The sequence below is a fragment of the Protopterus annectens genome, chromosome 2.part0 (genome assembly GCF_019279795.1).
Source record: "Protopterus annectens isolate FY-2018-M chromosome 2.part0, PAN1.0, whole genome shotgun sequence".
NCBI lineage: Eukaryota > Metazoa > Chordata > Ceratodontiformes > Protopteridae > Protopterus > Protopterus annectens.
This window is the reverse complement of record NC_056728.1, coordinates 1,270,035,140-1,270,052,786: the sequence shown is the minus strand read 5'-3', so window position 1 is coordinate 1,270,052,786 and position 17,647 is coordinate 1,270,035,140. Positions and strand designations below refer to the sequence as shown.

Here is a 17,647-nt window from a genome sequence, read left to right as displayed (position 1 = left end):
AGATTCCTACTTCTGTAGAGGAGAAGCTTCTTTTATCAGGTCTGCTTGATGTCCTCAGAGTCCTGAGGATGAGTTCCTTTGGAGAGGGGGGATGTCTCCTTCCCCTAGATCTCCCTCTGACAGAGCCTCCCTGGCTTAAGTTAATGACAATCCCTCTGAGTCACACTCAGCCCTGACCTCCATCTCTCCTTTCGTTGGGCCCTGGGTGGGTGTTTATTCCGACCACCTTACTCCTGGTGTTGGAGTGTCCCCTCTGTTCTCAGGGCTTTGGCGTAGAGTCAGTCCCTAGGAGGGCCTCAAATGTTATCACTGTGGCGTGACAAGCTAATCAGGACCTAGGGTGTCATGCGCTGATGCCAGGGGGCTGGCTGCACCCAGAGCTGATGCCAGTTGCTCTCTTGCTGGGTCTGGTCCATCACCTCCATATGGGACTCTAGGACCATCTGGATAATAAAGGGTAAGCTGGATGATGTTCAGCGGAGCGACCTCAGCGTTGCCTCCTCTTGAGCCTTGTCACTTCACCAGACTCAGACCTATGTCCTCACCACCAGGCTTGGTAAATAATTAGATCCTACAGCTGCAGGAGCTCAGAAAAAATTGCTAGCAGGCTAGAGCCGAAAGCTTATTCTGCTGCTAATGGCCCTTCGGTACTCCATGCGGTTGGTGACTGGTGCGGCTGATTCTGGGTTACAGGTTGACACAAGTGGCGCCAAGCCTGGATCCTTTATGTGATGCTTGAATGGCCCTTTGCCAGTCCTCCTTGCCTTCAAGTTTTTGATTTTCCTGCTGGATTTCCACTCAGGTGAAGGAAACTGTTGACCGTTGGTTTCCCCCTCCAGCCAACGGAAGGCCAGGAAGATGTGAGCTTTTCTGCCCCACCAAGTCTGTTTAAAAGCCAGAAAGGGACAGGCCCAGAAAGCGGGCAAAAGAACAACAGATGGAGCCCGGTTCGACAGGTCAGTCTACCCTAGAGGGCAGAGGGGGTACACACAGTTCTCACTGTCCCTCCAGAGGTGAGTCGGCCAGATAACCAGGGAGGCAGAGAGCCCGGGGCTTCGAGGGAATCAGATCCCTGAGCCCCCTCTCTCAATCCCCTCAGAGGGTAGAAGATTATCACAGACTTAGAGCCTGGCATTCCCTCCCACCGAAGACAGATGCTCAGAAATCAGACACTAGGAAGGGTTACAATTACTTCGAGAAGTCCTTTTCAAAATAGCACATAAAAAAGAGCCCCACCTGGAAAAAGAGCAGACAGAAGTTCCAGACACCAAAAGAGCCATTCAGCCAGGAAGCCAAGACAGGAGACAAAAGAACCATGCAGAGGTTGACAAGACTCCATTTGGTCCCCAAATCAGCTGAGATCAATCTCCACAGACACAAGTCCAGAGACAGAGACAAGGCTTACTCAGGAAGAACTTCTTCAGTCAACTGGATCATTCTTAGATTGCCCCTTAACTTGAGCATTCTGGACCTTCTTAGGAGCTCAGGGTCTCCCCAAAAGACGTCAGTGGGCCCAGCGGTTTTCTCCTTACCAATTCGTCACTTCAGATCCAAGTCAGCAGGCCGCCCAGGAGCCCAGGCCCCAGGTACAGACACACAAGGCATGGTCATCCAACAATCTGCCAGTGGTCTCCACTTGTGAGCCCATAAGTTCAAGTCTGTCATCCACCTACCGCATCATCTTAAACAACTCCCGGATGTCACAGGTGTTTTATCCAAGCCAGGGCATACATAATTACCTTCATGTCAGGCCACATTATTAAGCAAAATTCATCTACTCTTAGGTCATCCTTCGCAGACATTAAGGTCATGAAACTTGTCAAAATAAGCTTCAGCCCTGATGTCATTCTCATTCCATGTCAGCCAGGGGACACTCCAGAGGGAGTCTAGGAACCTTTCTAGTTCACAATGTACTCTTCTTCAGTGGCCATAAAACACAGTAAAAAGATACCAACAAAGTGCCTCTACATCTCAGTCTTCAGTGTACAGTGGCTCCCATGCATCTCAGATTCTGGTGTCACATTCTAAATATGATCTTCCCAGTGGGGATTTCACAACTCCCACTGGTTCACCAGAAGGGCTACTACCTTCATCCCCATCTAGGGTCTGTCACAAGGCAGATGCCATGGATCGGGGAGCACATCCCCATCTCATCTACCATCTGATGGTTAATGCGATGGAGATGGTACATTCATAAGTCCCAGCAGTTGCTCTTTAACGCCAGGGCAGTTCCAAAAGTGGGACCAGCACAGCAGTGAATTGCGATTGAGCACAACAATTCTGTCTGTTGGTATATGGGAGTGGAGGGTTGAACATATCAACAGCGAACCAACATCAAAGTCAACAATTGGGCCAACATCTCTCCTTTTTCTGTATTAACGCTCAACAGCAATGGTAGCAGACAGTCTCCTCTTGACGAAGTCTGGTCATGCGCTCTTGAGCTAACTAAAACGTTCAAGTTTTGGTGATATGGAAGCCTTTTCTCATGCCTCGGTCAGCAGATTGAGAGCAAAGCTCACTACAAGAGACCCCTTCTTCTGGGAAATCCACTACTTTCTGCGCCTTTCCTTCAGCCCCAAACCCCAGAGATCCCTTGAGACTTTTTCTGCCTCTGGACTCTACTCAGGTCCTTACTTTTTCTGCCTCCCCTCCTCTTGAGCCATCCCCTTGGCAGACCTCTTCTGGACCAGTGCTCATTGCCCCTCCCTACACCTTTGCCTCCAGCTCTCATCTGATTCCCTTACAGGCCCATCATCACCATCTGCTGAGTTCCTTAGCTATCGTCTGATTCTCTGGCAGTAATCGGCATTGCCAGTGCCATTGGCATCTCCTTCCTCCCTGACAGCAGCTGCACTCCACTCCCTGTAGTAGCGCTAAAAACTTGTCAATTCTGCACCTTTTAGAAAGGTCCCTTCGTTTCTCAACTGCACTCTACTACATCAGATCTCTGAGCCTCATCCTCTTCTGGCTTTCTCTTAGTTCTTAAGGCCAGACAGGTTGATTTATTCACTGCCCCAAAGAAGGCAGTCCTGGACTATAGGCTCAAGATTTTTCTACAGATTTGAGATCTTCCATTTAGGCTCTCTTCAGGCACCTGTTCAGAGTTGGGATCTAAACTTAGTTCCGCCTTTCAGATATTATGTCCCTCCTTTCCAGCACAGTCTGAGTTCAATGATTTTCCTTCCAAAGCTTCCTCCTAGTCCTGATCCTCATTTTAAATTTAGGTTAGTGAATCCTTTTGATTCTTCCCCCTTCGAACCTCTGCTTTCGTTTCTTCTGTGCTGAAATTTCTCAAAAAACTTCTTGGACCTTTTTATTTGATCGCCAGAGGGCATTCTGAACTTGCGCTCTTCCCTTCATTGCCTTTCTTTTTTTTTTTAATCTATCTGAGCTTCAATCCATTAGAGTATATCTGGTCGCTTCATTATTTCATGAAAATGCCATTTAAAGAACAAATTTTTTCCCTAAACCATTCAGAACTTTGCTTTCATTAAGCTTAACAAAAATTGAGGAAAACCTATCAAATAGATATTTTTTGGTGCCTTTTCAAAAAAATTATTCTTAATTTCTCTGCTCAGGGTTTTTTTTAAAAAACGGATAATAAAAAGGCCTTCTTATATGGTCTTAGTTGAATGTCTCCAGATAAATTTCTTTTCCATCTCAAAAATTTCTGCTCAAAAAGACAGCAGCCCTCAAAAACTTCACGCTTCTTCTAAAGCCTTCTGGCCTCTACCTTTCTTCAAGCCAGACTTCCTTCAGACCCACACTTGTTTCCTCACTTTATGGGCCACCTCCTCACTTTCATACTTCTTCAAAATTGGGGCAACAGCGGCAGAGAGAGCACTCACTGGCTAAGGCGGGATAGAGTTCCATTGTTACACCCATCAAGTATGAGGCGCTTGGTAGGAAGTTGTCATCAAGATTTTTATAGACAGACAGCCGATATAAGTAGTTTGCCCTTGCTATGGCATCTTGGCTCCTTCCTCTGTCCCTTCTGTTTTTAGCCCTCTTTCCTTGTTGAAGCTAGCTCAGTTATAAGTATATTAAGCTGTCCAAGACCTAAGTTTCTTTCTCATTTAAGTTTCTGTACCGTCCTTCTTCTTCCATGTGTCAAAATTCGGGTACTGGTCTAAAAGACACTTGATATGGGTATTGCCTGGGCTGCCTCAGCTAAGAAGTACTTAAGCAACATCAATATGGTAGAGGTGAGCTTCAGGCAGTGTAAAGGCTCTTTTGTATGTAAGAAAGAAAGTCGAGAAGCACCTCCAACTTGGAACGCTATATCAATTTTGTCACATTGTTTGATTTGTTGTTTAGACTTAGCATACTGGAAATTGTTTAACATATGTCAGTTCTAAACGAATTCTGAACACATTTTAGACTTTTTTGGGAAAATAGGAGTTTGGCAGAGTTTAGTTGTGTGGGGACATTCTTATTATTAGAAACTTAAGTGCTTATTGTAATAAACTGACAGTACTCTGGATAATGTATTATTCTGGCTGCTGTTCTCTCCCCTGACTTAATGGATCTTAACTCTGGTATCCACATCGGATCAGGTTGCGCCTAAAATAAAAAAATAAAAATATGCCAGGGCTGTTCCAGTACCTGGTACAGGTATGGGAAAACCAAACTCTTTAGGTGTAGGAGTAGTCTGGGGTAATAGACCCCTTCACAGACATATTACTGTGTCCCCAGATATTTTATCTAATAGGGAAGTTCACAAGAAAAATAAACAGAAGCTTCATCATACAGCTGATAAATCAGATTATAGCTGTTTATAAGGCTGATGTGGTTTCCTTGGCTAAGAGTGTTCAGCAGACCGCTAATTCTGGTGGTTGTGTTACCATCCATGGCTGTAGTACTAGTTTGGCTTTTGACCTTTCTGTTGTTTCTGAGAATGATGAGGAATCTGATGAAGACATTGGTGATTTCCTAGTTGACACTGAGTCCAGTCACTCTTGATTCTTTAGAAGGTCAACCTGAGCTAAAGTCCAAACAAGTATTCACTTTTCCTCAAATGATTGTTAGACTTAGTGATGTTTTGCTAGGGAGCAGTCTGTAACTACCTCAGATCTAGGCAGGGTATTTGACTTTTTAGAGGGCATGATACTCAATTCTGTGGCTGCCCCCCCACACCAACCTTGGAAGTTGTTTATAAACTACCAACAGGACACCAGTATCTATTCCAGCAGTCCTTAAAAAGGTTCAAAGAAAATGTAGGGTTACTTCGGCTATGACAGGTTTCTTATTTTGTTTGTCTGCTGACCCAGCTGTGGTCTCTGCAGCTGCCTGCTCAAATAAAAAAGGTTATTGGCTTCATCTAACCCAAATGCCTCTGATAAAGATGGGAAATGGTTAGATGTTCAGTGCAAAAGGATGTCTCTCGAAATCTAGCCTTTAGAATGTTACATTATCAAGTCAAGACTATATCTGGAAATTTATTTTACAGTGTGCACACAGTTTGGATGATTTTGCTGCATCCTTACTTGTAGAGCAAAAAAAGTATTTTATATGAATGAAATTGTTCCTAATTTGACTTGTGTTTTGACAAATGCTTTGAAAGCTGTATTTGATTGTGGAGATACAGTCTTCAGAAAAGCTGCTTCTTCTGTTGTTTTAAGACAGTATGCTTGTTTATGTAATCAGAACATATCTGATGATTTAAAAGACAAAATTCTGAGTGCTCCTTTAAGTTCTGAATTGGTATTAATGCCCGCTGTTACACATATTTTCAAATGGTTGGATGATAGAGGCCAATTAATGCATGTGGTATCCAGTATGTTTAGTGTACCCATGTTCTTCCCAAACAAGGTGCTTTCTTTCAAAGGGCAGAACAAACAAAAATCTCAGCCAAACAAAAGTCAGATATCCAAAAGGAAATAGGATAAGTCTTTGTAAACAAACAAGTGGGAGTTACTGTCTGAAACAGGATCAACTTCCTGTAAAGGAATGACTATGTCGAGTCACGGAGTACAGTATGGCTACTCCCCGCCCTTCATTCTCTTCCTCCTTCCCCAGGCTCTCAACCCTGCAGTCTGGCCACACATAGTGTTAGACAAATGGTTTCTGAGAATAATTCAGAGAGGCAGAGAGTAGAAGATCCTCCCTCTTTCAGGGAAATTCTCCCACACCCACCAGACCAGGCACTGCTGTTTTCTACAGTACCCTAACACATTGTAGAACCAACGATCATAGAACCAGTGGCTGCAGCACACAAAGGCAAATAATTTTATTCCAGTATCTTTTTGGTGTCAAAAAAGGAGCACTTCTGGAGACCTATCCCAAATATGTCTTTTTTAAACCCCTTTGTAAAATTCTGAATTTAAAAATGCTCACCTTACAATCAGTCCTAACTTTGCTTCCAGACCACTATTCCATGGTGACTCTAGATCTCAAAGACAGTTATCATCATATTCATATTGCTTCCAATTTCAGGAAATTTTTGAGATTTGCTATATCTGTCTTACATTATCAGTTTTCTGGGTTACCCTTTGAGTACCACACATCAAGTGTTTTACAAAATGTCTGGTCTCAGTTTTGTGTATTGCAGAAACCTAGGCATCTGCATTTTTCTTTATTTTGACGGCTTACTGATTTGTGCAGACTCTGTATCCAGGTGCTTTGTATCCTTTTGCAACTGGGCTTCAAATTTAACTTTCACAGGTCCTTCCTTGCACTCTCTCAACAAATTGTTTTCCTGTGGTATTGCAAACATACAGTAAAAAGGATGGCCTTCCTGACGGCAGACAAAGTTCTGACTTATCAAGGTATTTTCTTAGATTTCTCTTTTCTATACTTGATCTCAGCAAGAGAATTCCTGTAAACTCTAGGCCTCATGGCATCAGATATCCTCATGATGCCACTAGCCTGACTAAACATGAGAAAAATTCAGTGGTACTTGAATTGTTGATTCCAGCACCTTCATCCCTTTGATTTCTAGGTACTGGTACTGGAATTTGTGAAACAGGAACTTCAGCAGTGAAGGGATCAACTAGCTCTGAATCCAAGACTCCCTTTCTGTCTTTAGACCCCAGTCTGTTATGTCCAATTGGACTCTTCAGATTTTGCTTGTGGAGCAGTGTCCATGATAGTTGAAGTACAAGGTTTGTGGGGTACTCAGGATACACCAAGGCACATAAACATAAAAGAGGTGATGGCAGTGGTTCATGCCTTGAATGTTTTTCACCACTTATGGATTCCAATTCCTCATCTAGTGGTTACAGACAATATTATTGTGATATGGTACCTGAACAAGCAAGGGGGTACAAGAGGGCTCCTGTTACATAGACACTGAAAAACCGCGACTGGCCAATTATGCATATTTTTTCAGAGGGGAAAAAAATTTGCTTTGCCATCATCTGGGATTTGTCTTTTTCCCCAATGTAGAGCAATGTTGGACTTGGTATTAGTTAGGGGTGTGTGGGGGGCATTGCCCCCCACTTGGTTAGGGTTTTAAAGTATGTTTTTTGTTGTTGTTGTCCAAGCGAATTTTTTCATGGGGAAAAAATTTGCGTAATTGGCCGGTCACGGTTTTGAGCATTCGACATTTAGTTGTCGACGTTTAGGCGTTCAACAACCTAAGTGTTCGACGTTGTAATATAGGCCCGGTACAAGATCATACCCTTTTTGCTGGTACTCAGTGATGGCCTGGGAGCTAGCTCTACAGCATTCTGTTACTCTTCAGGCCCTGTACATTCCATCTGAGCAAAACACAGTGGCAGACAGGCTAAGCAGAATACACTAATGCATAATTAATGCCTAATGTTGTTTCTGAATTTACTTTGAATCAAGCCATCAGTCTCCCAGTGTTCTATCCTGATCCAAAAAACAAGGGAGAAAAGATTTTGAATACCTTGGATGCACACAGCAGCTCAGGTACTACCTTGAACAAAACCCTTTAGGAATGCTGAACAGCTGATCTGATGTAATTTTTAATTCATTCCTCAACAGTTGGGGTTTGGATCCAACCTGGCCGGTATTCTAGCTTGTGGTCACTAAAAAGGGCTATTGAAAAGCTCTCGAGCTTTTTCCTTACCCATAATGCACCAACCCCTAACATACCTCAGATCTTCTTTGCCGCTTTCTTGTTTGGACATGGTCACTTTGAGCTCTCGAGCTTTTGAATAGAGTGGGAAGCATAGCCGGCCTTAGGCATAGGCCAACTAGGCAGCCGCCTAGGGCGCCGGTCTAGCAGGGGCACTTTTCTAGTATTTATTTGATGTAGTTAGACCATGATGGGGGCACCAGGTAGTGTGGTGGGGGTGCCGTGGAGCCCTTTTGAATAGGGCACCAGTTGACCTAAGGCCGCTGCTGGTGGGAAGTCATAAATTTCTGTTTCCATTCACTAATACCTCCCTTTTACACATCTTTTAGTGTAATCTTCTTACCATAGTTGGTATGCTTTTTCCCCTTTTCCATCTTTACACACTTTTAGTGTAATTACAATTACCACTGCTGGTGATTTTGCCTTTTTGCCTGTTAGTAAAATAAAAAAAAATGTTTTTTTCTGCTATTTTCTTCTATTATTAAAAATGTCTGAAAAGGGTCCGTCTGGCTTTAAAATGTGCTAGAAATGTGGGCACAAGTTACCTCTATCCAATGCACACACTTTGTACATGAACTGTTTGGGCCCAAACCATTTACAGGTGGATTGCTCCATCTGCAAGGCCTTCAACCCATGAGCACTCGCTCACAGAAAAAATAAATTAATTCTGAAAGGACTGTTACCTTTTTCCTTTTCAGAGTCTATGTCGGGGCTCATTCCCCAAACATAAGCTTAAGGAGCCTTCAGCTAAGCCTCCAGGGCCTTCCAGACCTCATCTCCCTCGTTGGATCCTACCACGAAACCAACATGGAAAAAACACAGAAAGTCAGATCCAAAGACTGCACCAGCTCAGCTGGTGCCTGAGTCAAAAACGGCTTCCTTGGATCCTAACTTTTTAGATCCGAAGCCTTTGCCCGGACCAGGTATTTCCCCTTCATTGACCCAGTACCATCTAGAGTACCTTCACCATATCTTGAGTCCTGCTGACACTATAGGTCATCTTTGGTAACAACTTCTCTTTCTTCCAGAAGTCTGACCGAGGCTGATGTGGACAGAAAGATGAGAAAATTTCTCTTGGGGCAGATACAGATGGGAGTTCTCCTGGCTTCTACTCTTTTGGGTCAGGAAGTCCTTGTTTGTACTACTCCACCAATCTTGGCTACTTCTCTGATCCGACCTAGCATTTCAGAGTCCTTGGATCCGAGTCTTCCAGGACCATCTGAATTGGATCCAAAGATTTTAGTATCTTTAGCTCAGATGCTATCTCTGAGTGCATGTGGTCTGATGGATTCAGAGCCAGACAACTCTCAGAACCAAAGTGCCCCATCAGATCTGAGACACTAGAGTCAATTCAGAAGTTGTTGGAGCGGTCTCTTCCCCTAGGAGTCTTGGCATTGGACATCTCGGCTCCGAACTCTGACTTGGGTGGACTGCCTTCCGGGCAGGGGGAGCTGATGGGGTGGAAGCGTAGATTCTCTGCTTTTGTTGGCTTCCTTCTCCCTGGAGCATTCTGCCTTTGAGGTAGCAGAGAGAGCATTCTCTGCTTCTCCAGGACAGAGGGTCCCTACACACTTGGATCCCTTGTACCTCTGTGCCTTGAGCCTCAGCATTCTAGGCCAGAGGGACAGCCAGCCCAAAGTCTCCGGGTTACCCAGCAGGGTATTACTGTCTCTTCCGATACTTCTCTGGAGCATCCCACTGAAGAAGTCTCTAGGAAGAGGAAATTCTAGAGGAGACACTTGGTCTTCCCTCAGGAGTCCATGACCGAAGATACTGATTTTGATGAAGGGGAAAGGTCCCCAAGATCACTACTCAAAGACATCTCATTTGCAGACATCCTTGAGGTAGTTGGTCTACCAATAACCCTTCCCCAGAGGAATCTAAAATTCCTAGAGGCCTTTGTGTCTGGCCCGTCTACCTCCTGAGTAACTCTGTCCACCGACAAGCTGATTGACTTGATCTCTAGGCAGGTGCGGAAGTAGCCAGACACAATTGAGCTAATCCCTAAAAAAATGGATTGGATTCTGGCATCACCTGAAGGAAGGGGGGTTTGGAGCAAGGGAGTTCCCGTAGATGCTATGGTCATGGTGAAGGCCACCAAGAAGGAACTTGCAGAGCAGAATTCCTCTGTCCATCCCCCTAACAAGGAGTCTAGGGCCGTAGACAGATTTGGAAAGTGTGTCTATGCTTCAGTGACCTTTTACTGAAGTACTTACCACACTCTACAAGAGGACTTGATAAAGGAACTGTCAAATCTCAAAATCCCTTTCAGGGGCAACTACTGCTGAGACTCTGGCTTCTTTGGCCTCACAGTCGGCGATCCTACAATTCATTTCTAATTCGTCCATGAGGCTTATCTCTCATGCAGCTGAAGGTACCTCAAGGGCAGTGGGTTCAGGCATTTTCATTAGGAGGCATGCCTGTATGTGCTTTAGTGACTTTGTGGAGTCCTTCGGCCCTCTTTCAATAATGCTCCTTTTGAGAGAACCTCCTTATTCGGCCCCAAAGTGAAGGACACACTCTCCAGGTGTGAGCAGGATGGAAAGACCCTCTCTGCAGTGGGAGTATGTTTTTCGACCTCTCAAAGGACCTTCTTCAAGAATCAACAAGGAGGATGAAAAATGTGGTTCAAGAAGTCCCAGTGTCCTTTTCAAGATCCATGTGGAGATAGCCCCCCCCCAACAATAGAGATGCGAACTCAAATGGAAGATGCTACCCATGGAGCAGAGGAGGCCTGCAGAACCAAGGGTGTAGAGATTCCTTCTCTGACCGACCCTATCAGCGCTCCTGAAAGGAGGCACGATTGTCCACCTCTGGAGGCAATTGGGGATCATTTATCCCTGCACCAGACTGCCTGGCTAGACATCACAAAAGCTACAGAGGATTATTTCCAGAAGTTATATAATTCCTTTTTACCCTTCCACCTCCATCTGTATGCACATTTCCTGATGTTCCATCCAGTCAGCGGAAAGCAGAAGCACTAGAAATATAAACTTTGCTAGAAAAAAAAGAGTCATCCAAGAGGTCCCAACAGACCAGTTAGAATCCGGAACTTACTCAAGATTCCTTTCAATGCCAAAGAAAACAGGGGACTGGAGACTGATTTTGGGTCTCAGCAACTTGAACAAATCAGTTCGGCACACAAAGTTTCGGAGGGTCTTGGAGGGTCATGGTTCAGTCCGTTCTGCTCTTTTTGTGTATGGACAACTGAATATGCTCAATAGACCTTCAGGATGTGTACTATCACATAAAAATGAACAGACAGTCCAGATGGTATCTACACTTCCGGCTGGGAGCCAGTCATTACGAGTTCACAGCACTGTCCTTTGGCTTCACCACAGCCTCCAGGGTGTTCATCAAATGCATGGCAGTGGTAGCAGCTCACTTGAGACAGCAGGAATTCTGAGTCTTTCCATACTTGGATGAATAGCTCGTTAATGCTGCAACCAGGCATCTACTAATAATAAGAGTGCATGATCAGGTACTCAGGGCTCATTCCCATCTGGAGATAACCATAAATTACAATGTCTCAGACATTAAAATTTACAGGAGCACATTTCAACATGATGTCGGTGACAATTTCTGCCCTTCTCTCAAGAGTACAAATTATCAGATTCCAGGTCAAAAAAATAATTCACAGTGCCACAATCTTAGCCTGGTTGATTTTACAAGCCTTGGAATCATTGTTGGCGACTATAGTCCTCGTTCCTCTAGCAAGATTTCACATGAGTATTCTTCAGTGGATGTTAGCAGCACAATGGTCTATTCTTTACCAACACATCAGCCCAAACAAGAATCATTCAAGCATGCAAGAGATATGTTTGGTGGTGGATTCGATCAGATCAGGTTCTACAAAGCCATCCTTTCATTCTCCCTCAGCCCAAGGCCATAGTGACCATGGACAAATCCCAGATTTGGTTAGTTGGGGGGGCACTTCCTGGGAAAAACAGTCGAAGGCACTTGTTCCCCCCAAATATGCCAACACGCATGTCAGTGTTCTGGAAATGAGAGTTGTGGTCTTAGCATTGCAGGTCTTCCAAGACTCTCTCCCGTATGGGACAGTTGTGATTCAGACAGACAATGTCAGTAGTTTTGTGCATCAACAAACAAGTAGGAGCCAGATCTTAACCCTTGTCTTAAGAAGCCCTCAGAGTGTGGCAGTGGGTGATCTCATCCAACTGGTTTCTGATAGCAATGCACATTCTGGGGAAATCCAACATGATAGCAGACAAATTGAGCAGATCCATTCTACTATTTCACTAGTGGTCTCTCACCATGAACGTGGCAGAAGTGTTATTTCGCCGATGGTGCCAGCCTTGTTGCAATCTCTTTGATCTCCCCTAAATAACAAGTGCAGCAGCTTCTTTGCCCTTATCCCCTCACTGGGGGCATAACCGAGGGATGCTGTACTACATAATTGGGCCCCTGGTCTCCTCAATACATATCCTGCAACTCTCTTGATCCCCAAATTTCTGCAGAAAGCTTTCCGATTGAAGAACAAAGACATCTGCATTGCACCTTACTGGCCTTGATAGATTTGGTTCCCCTTTCTTTGGCCTCATCTAATTTGCCCACCTTGGATTCTGAATCTGATTCCAGATGATCTGTCTCACCCAATAGGTATGATTCACCTGGATATTTCAAAACAAAAGCTGACAGCATGGTTTCTCCATTTCCTTTAATTGCCAGACAACCTATGGTCTTGTTCCCTGTCCATCATATACTTTAATCTTCCCATAAAGCTTCTACAAGAAAACTTTACAGAAGTAAATGGAAGAGGTTTGTTTTTGTGGGAAACATATTGATCTCTTTTCAGCCCCTGTACAAAGTATCCTTGAATTTTTGGCAACAATTTTAACAAAGGAGCTAGCTCTTCAACCATTAGAGTTCAATTAGCAGCCATCTCTAATTATGCTGGCTTCATCTAAATTTCATAAGGCCTTCTTGAGAGGTGTCCTTCTTTTGAGACCCCCCTCATAAAGATCTGACTCCTCCATGGGACCTACGTTTAGTACTGCAGGCCTTGATTCTTCCCCCCTTTGAATCAGCATCTAAATGTGATCTAAAGTTTCTGACCTGGAAGGTTATCTTTTTGATCTAAAGTTTCTGACCTGGAAGGTTATCTTTTTGGTAGCCATCAACTCTGCCAGAAGGATTTCAGAACTTCAAGCTTTGTCTTCTAAACCTCCCTACTTGATTTTTCACAGGGATAGAGTAACGTTATGAACCAATCCTTCTTTCCTTCCTAAGATGGTGTCAGAATGTAACATCAACCAGTCCATTAATCTGCTTGTTTTCTTTCCTTAATTTGCAAATAAAGGTGAATAAATATTGTACTTGTTGGATGTTCACAGGCAATTAAGTTTTTACTTACATAAAACAAAAGAAATTAGAAAGCCTGATCAATTATTTATCTCCTTTGCAGAGTCTAAATTGGGTAAATCTGTTGCAAAGGTAACTAGCTAGATGGCTGACAGGTTGTATATCATTGTCTACAACAAATTGGCTGTGTGCTTACCAAAAGCTTTAAGAGCCCATTCAACTAGGTCCATGGCAACTTCTTCAGTGTTTCTCTCTAGGCTTCCATGGATGACATGTGCAGCTGCAACTTGGGCCACTCCTCATACCTTTATTGTTTATTACAAACTGGATCTGGTCTCCAGAGGAAGAGCAACCTTTGGCTCAACTGTGCCCAGGAATATCCTTCTTTTAGAGTCCACCTGGGATTTAAGTAGCTGGGGACTCTGTCCCAGCTGTTGAGGAATGATTGAAAATTGACATAATCAGATAAAGAAGTTATGTACTCACCATAACGTTCCATCTGTGTTGTCCATTTTCATTCTTCCTCCTCTCCCCTCCCACCAACCCCCAACCTTTTTTAACAATTGATTTCTGGAGGAACAAGAACTTATAAGGACACCACTGTTCCTTCTGTTGAACTCCAGATAATGGCTTCTTCTACCAGGGAGGTTATGATAATATTTCTTACATTATGTTAACCATCAAACAAGATCTGAGGTATGTTAGAAGTTGGCGCATTATGAGTAAGGGAGGAGCTTGAGAGCTTTTTAGTGGCTACGAGCTGAAATAATGGCCGAATCGGATCCGAAGGTCAGATCCAAACTCCAACTGTTGAGAAAGAATGAAAATGGACAGCACAGATGGAACATTATAGTGAATACATAACTTCTTTTTTGTCATCTATATGGGGACTAAGAAAGGCCAACATGTCTCTAAGCAAACTATTGCATGTTCGTTGTCCTCTGCTATTATCTGTTACTTCCATCATGGTAAATTTCTTCCAAGCAAGGTTACAGCTTACTCAACAAGAGTCTTATAATCTTTGATGCCATGTTGGAAAGGGTTGGATATAAAACATTCTAGAGGCAGCAACCTGGTCCTCTCCTCATAAATTCACAAAGCACCATACACCTCCACCTCCCAGTTAGGCTAAGCTTTGGAAATCTACCCAAAGTGCCACTGAGGCAGTGGGAATGATGAACGTAGTACATTTGCATAATTCCTACTTACCTGTAACAGGATATGTTCAAATTCCTTATTGCTTCAGTGGCAGTGACCATTTGCCATCCCTCAGATTGTACATAGTTGAGGTGGCTTTATTTATATAATGCTGTGATAGGCTGCAGATTTACTCTTGCTAGATGATTCTGGCTTCAGGTACATTCCTCTCCTTCTTTGTGAAAACAAAAAAAAAAAGCCTGAACACATTTTCTGTGACAATTGAAGGCTTTCCTATCAAGATATGCTCATCCAGTCAGCTGTCACAGGAAGTGAGAGACAGAGAGACAGAGGAGTCTGAATGTTTGAAAGCTGGCCACTACTGATTTATCTTGGCAGATAAAAAAACACTGAGTTAGAGAGGAATTGGAACATGTATGGTAACAGGTAAGTAGGAATTGCACAACTCTACTTCCTGTTATATGTGTATATATGATTTCATTTTTGCTTGGGAAACATTTTCAGAAAAATGAACAAGTAACCTTTTCCTTTTTTCCTGTAGTCATGCATGCTTTAAAATCTGTAGTAGAAGTTATAACATTCACTACAAATGCATGACAGACATCATCTTAACGAGAAACATAAATTTGTACTTAACCCTGCTTCCATAGTAACTTATACGCCTATGTTATCTTTTATTTATTTATTTCAGCTTGTTGACAAACTGAACACAAACACAGAAATGGAAGAAGTGATGAATGACTATAATATGGTATGTATGCAAGAATTTTAAAGAAAGATACTTTTTTAATTCTATGTATATAATTTTTAAGTTGCTGGTGTGAATTTTCGGTTACTTGACATAGTTTAATAAATATATGTGTATTCCATCACTGGCAAGAATAAAGAAATAGTGAAATGAATAGTGCTATTTGCAGTTACTTGATGTTTTTCATATGTTTGCATATTCCATAACTGTCAAGAATAAAGTACTACAGAGGCAGAGGGGGGCCAGAGAATTTTGGGTCGAGAGAACCCTTCTCCGACCGACCCGTGCAGCAACCCTGAGGGGTTGCCTGACTGTCCCTCTCTGGAGGCAGTCAGGGGGCATTTTTCGGAGCATTTAGCAAGTTGGGAGTCCATTACTACAGATCGCTGGGTTCTCTGAATAATATCCAGAGGTTACTCTATCCCCTTCCTGAATCTTCCCCCGCTAGCGAGGCGCCTCCCCGATGTCCCACCCAATCAGAGGGAGGTGGCGGCTTCAGAAATAAAGAAGTTACTAGAAAAAAGGGCCATCCAGCACGTCCTCCCAGAGCAGTCAAGGTTGGGCAATTACTCCAGGTTCTTTTTGGTGCCAAAAAAGACGGGGGACTTAAGGCCAATCCTCGACTTGTCAACTTTGAACCTGTTCATTGCCAAAGAGAAATTCCGGATGGTCACTCTACAGTCTATTCTCCCCCTTCTGCAGGAGAATGACTGGATGTGCTCCATAGACCTCAAGGATGCGTACTACCACATTCTCATGGACAGACGATCCAGGAGGTTTCTCCCCTTTCAGCTAGGGGACATTCATTATCAGTTCAGGGTTCTTCCGTTCGGCCTCACCACAGCTCCCAGGGTGTTCACCAAGGTCATGGCAGTTGTGGCAGCCCACCTGAGACTTCAGGGAATTTTGGTCTTTCCTTACCTAGACGACTGGCTCCTCACTGCCCCACCAGGCATCTACTCTGTTCTGCCAGGGATTATTCTTTATTCTTGGCCCATCATCTAGGCATTACCATAAATTTCAGGAAGTCGTCTCTTCATTCTGTTCAAGGTCTGGATTTCATAGGGGCCAGGATAAACACGCTTCAGTCCAAGGCCTTTCTGACAGAGGACAGGTTACGCACCTTGTCACTCCATGTAATAGCGCTTCTACAGTCCCCAGCCCCACCCGCAGAATTAGTCCGGAGAGCCCTAGGATCCATAGCAGCAGCCATCAGCCTTTCACCTCTTGCTTGGTTGCACATGAGAGTCCTTCAATGGACTCTTCAGGTCCAGTGGTCCCTCCTCCTTCACCCTTTGGATTCACCGATTCCCCTAAGCAGGGTTTGCAGGATTTCCCTTCTTTGGTGGCTCCATTCCCGAGAGCTTCGGGAAGGGAGACCATTCTTGATGCCTCAACCCCAAACCACGCTGACCATGGATGCTTCTCGCCTCAGGGTGGGGGCATTGCATGGGCAGAACCATCCAAGGCACGTGGACCCCTGTAGAGACCGTTCTGCATATCAATGTTCTGGAGATGAGGGCGGTGCTTTTAGCGTTGCAAGCCCTTCAAGACCTTCTTCCTCCGGGGACTATTGCAATTCAGACAGACAACATGGCGGTAGTCTGGTACATCAACAAACAGGGAGGAACCAGGTCTTACCCTCTTTGTCAAGAGGCTATGAGAGTTTGGGAATGGGCGATTTCCACCAACCGCTTTCTGATAGCAACGCACATTCCAGGTCAGTCCAGCATTCTAGTGGACAAGCTGAGTCATTCTATCCTCACACCTTAAGAGTGGTCTCTAAGCCCCTTAATTGCAAAACAGATCTTCCTCAGATGGGGTCAGCCTTGCTGCGATCTCTTTGCGTCTCCTTCAAATGCAAAATGCAGCAAATTTTTCGCTCTAATTCCCCCACCGGGGAAGAGTCCCAGAGATGGTCTGGTTCATACTTGGCTGCCCGGTCTTCTTTATGCTTATCCTCCTCTTCCGCTAATGACAAAATTTCTGCAGAAAGCTCATCAGTTGGGGAGCAAGATAATCCTCCTAGCCCCATTCTGGCCTCGCCAGATCTGGTTCCCGTACCTGCGGTCTCACATCATAGCTCCTTCTTGGGTCTTGGATACCATTCCAGATCTGATCTTTCATCCTTCGGGATTGCAAATTCCGAACCTGGATGACCTTAAGCTCACGGCTTGATTGATCCAGTTCCACTAGTGGCTAGGACTCCCGGTATCTCGTCTTCCGTAAAATCTATTCTGGTAGCGGCACATAAACCTTCTACCAGGAAGATCTACAAGAATAAATGGAAACGTTTTTCCATCTGGGCCAAACATAGGGATTTGGACCCTTTTATGGCTACCATTCCAACAGTTCTTGAATTTCGGTCCCACATT

At 44.1% G+C, this 17,647-nt stretch overlaps 1 protein-coding gene across 1 annotated transcript in view; it reads left to right on the top strand.

Annotated features, from left to right (window-relative positions):
* Window positions 1-17,647, top strand: part of IFT74 (intraflagellar transport 74) — a 2,643,271-nt gene that overhangs the window by 274,451 nt on the left and 2,351,173 nt on the right. Inside the window, exon 7 of the mRNA XM_044061439.1 lies at window positions 15,216-15,275. Coding sequence (XP_043917374.1) covers window positions 15,216-15,275 — 60 coding nt within the window. The remainder of the gene's footprint in view (window positions 1-15,215; window positions 15,276-17,647) is intronic.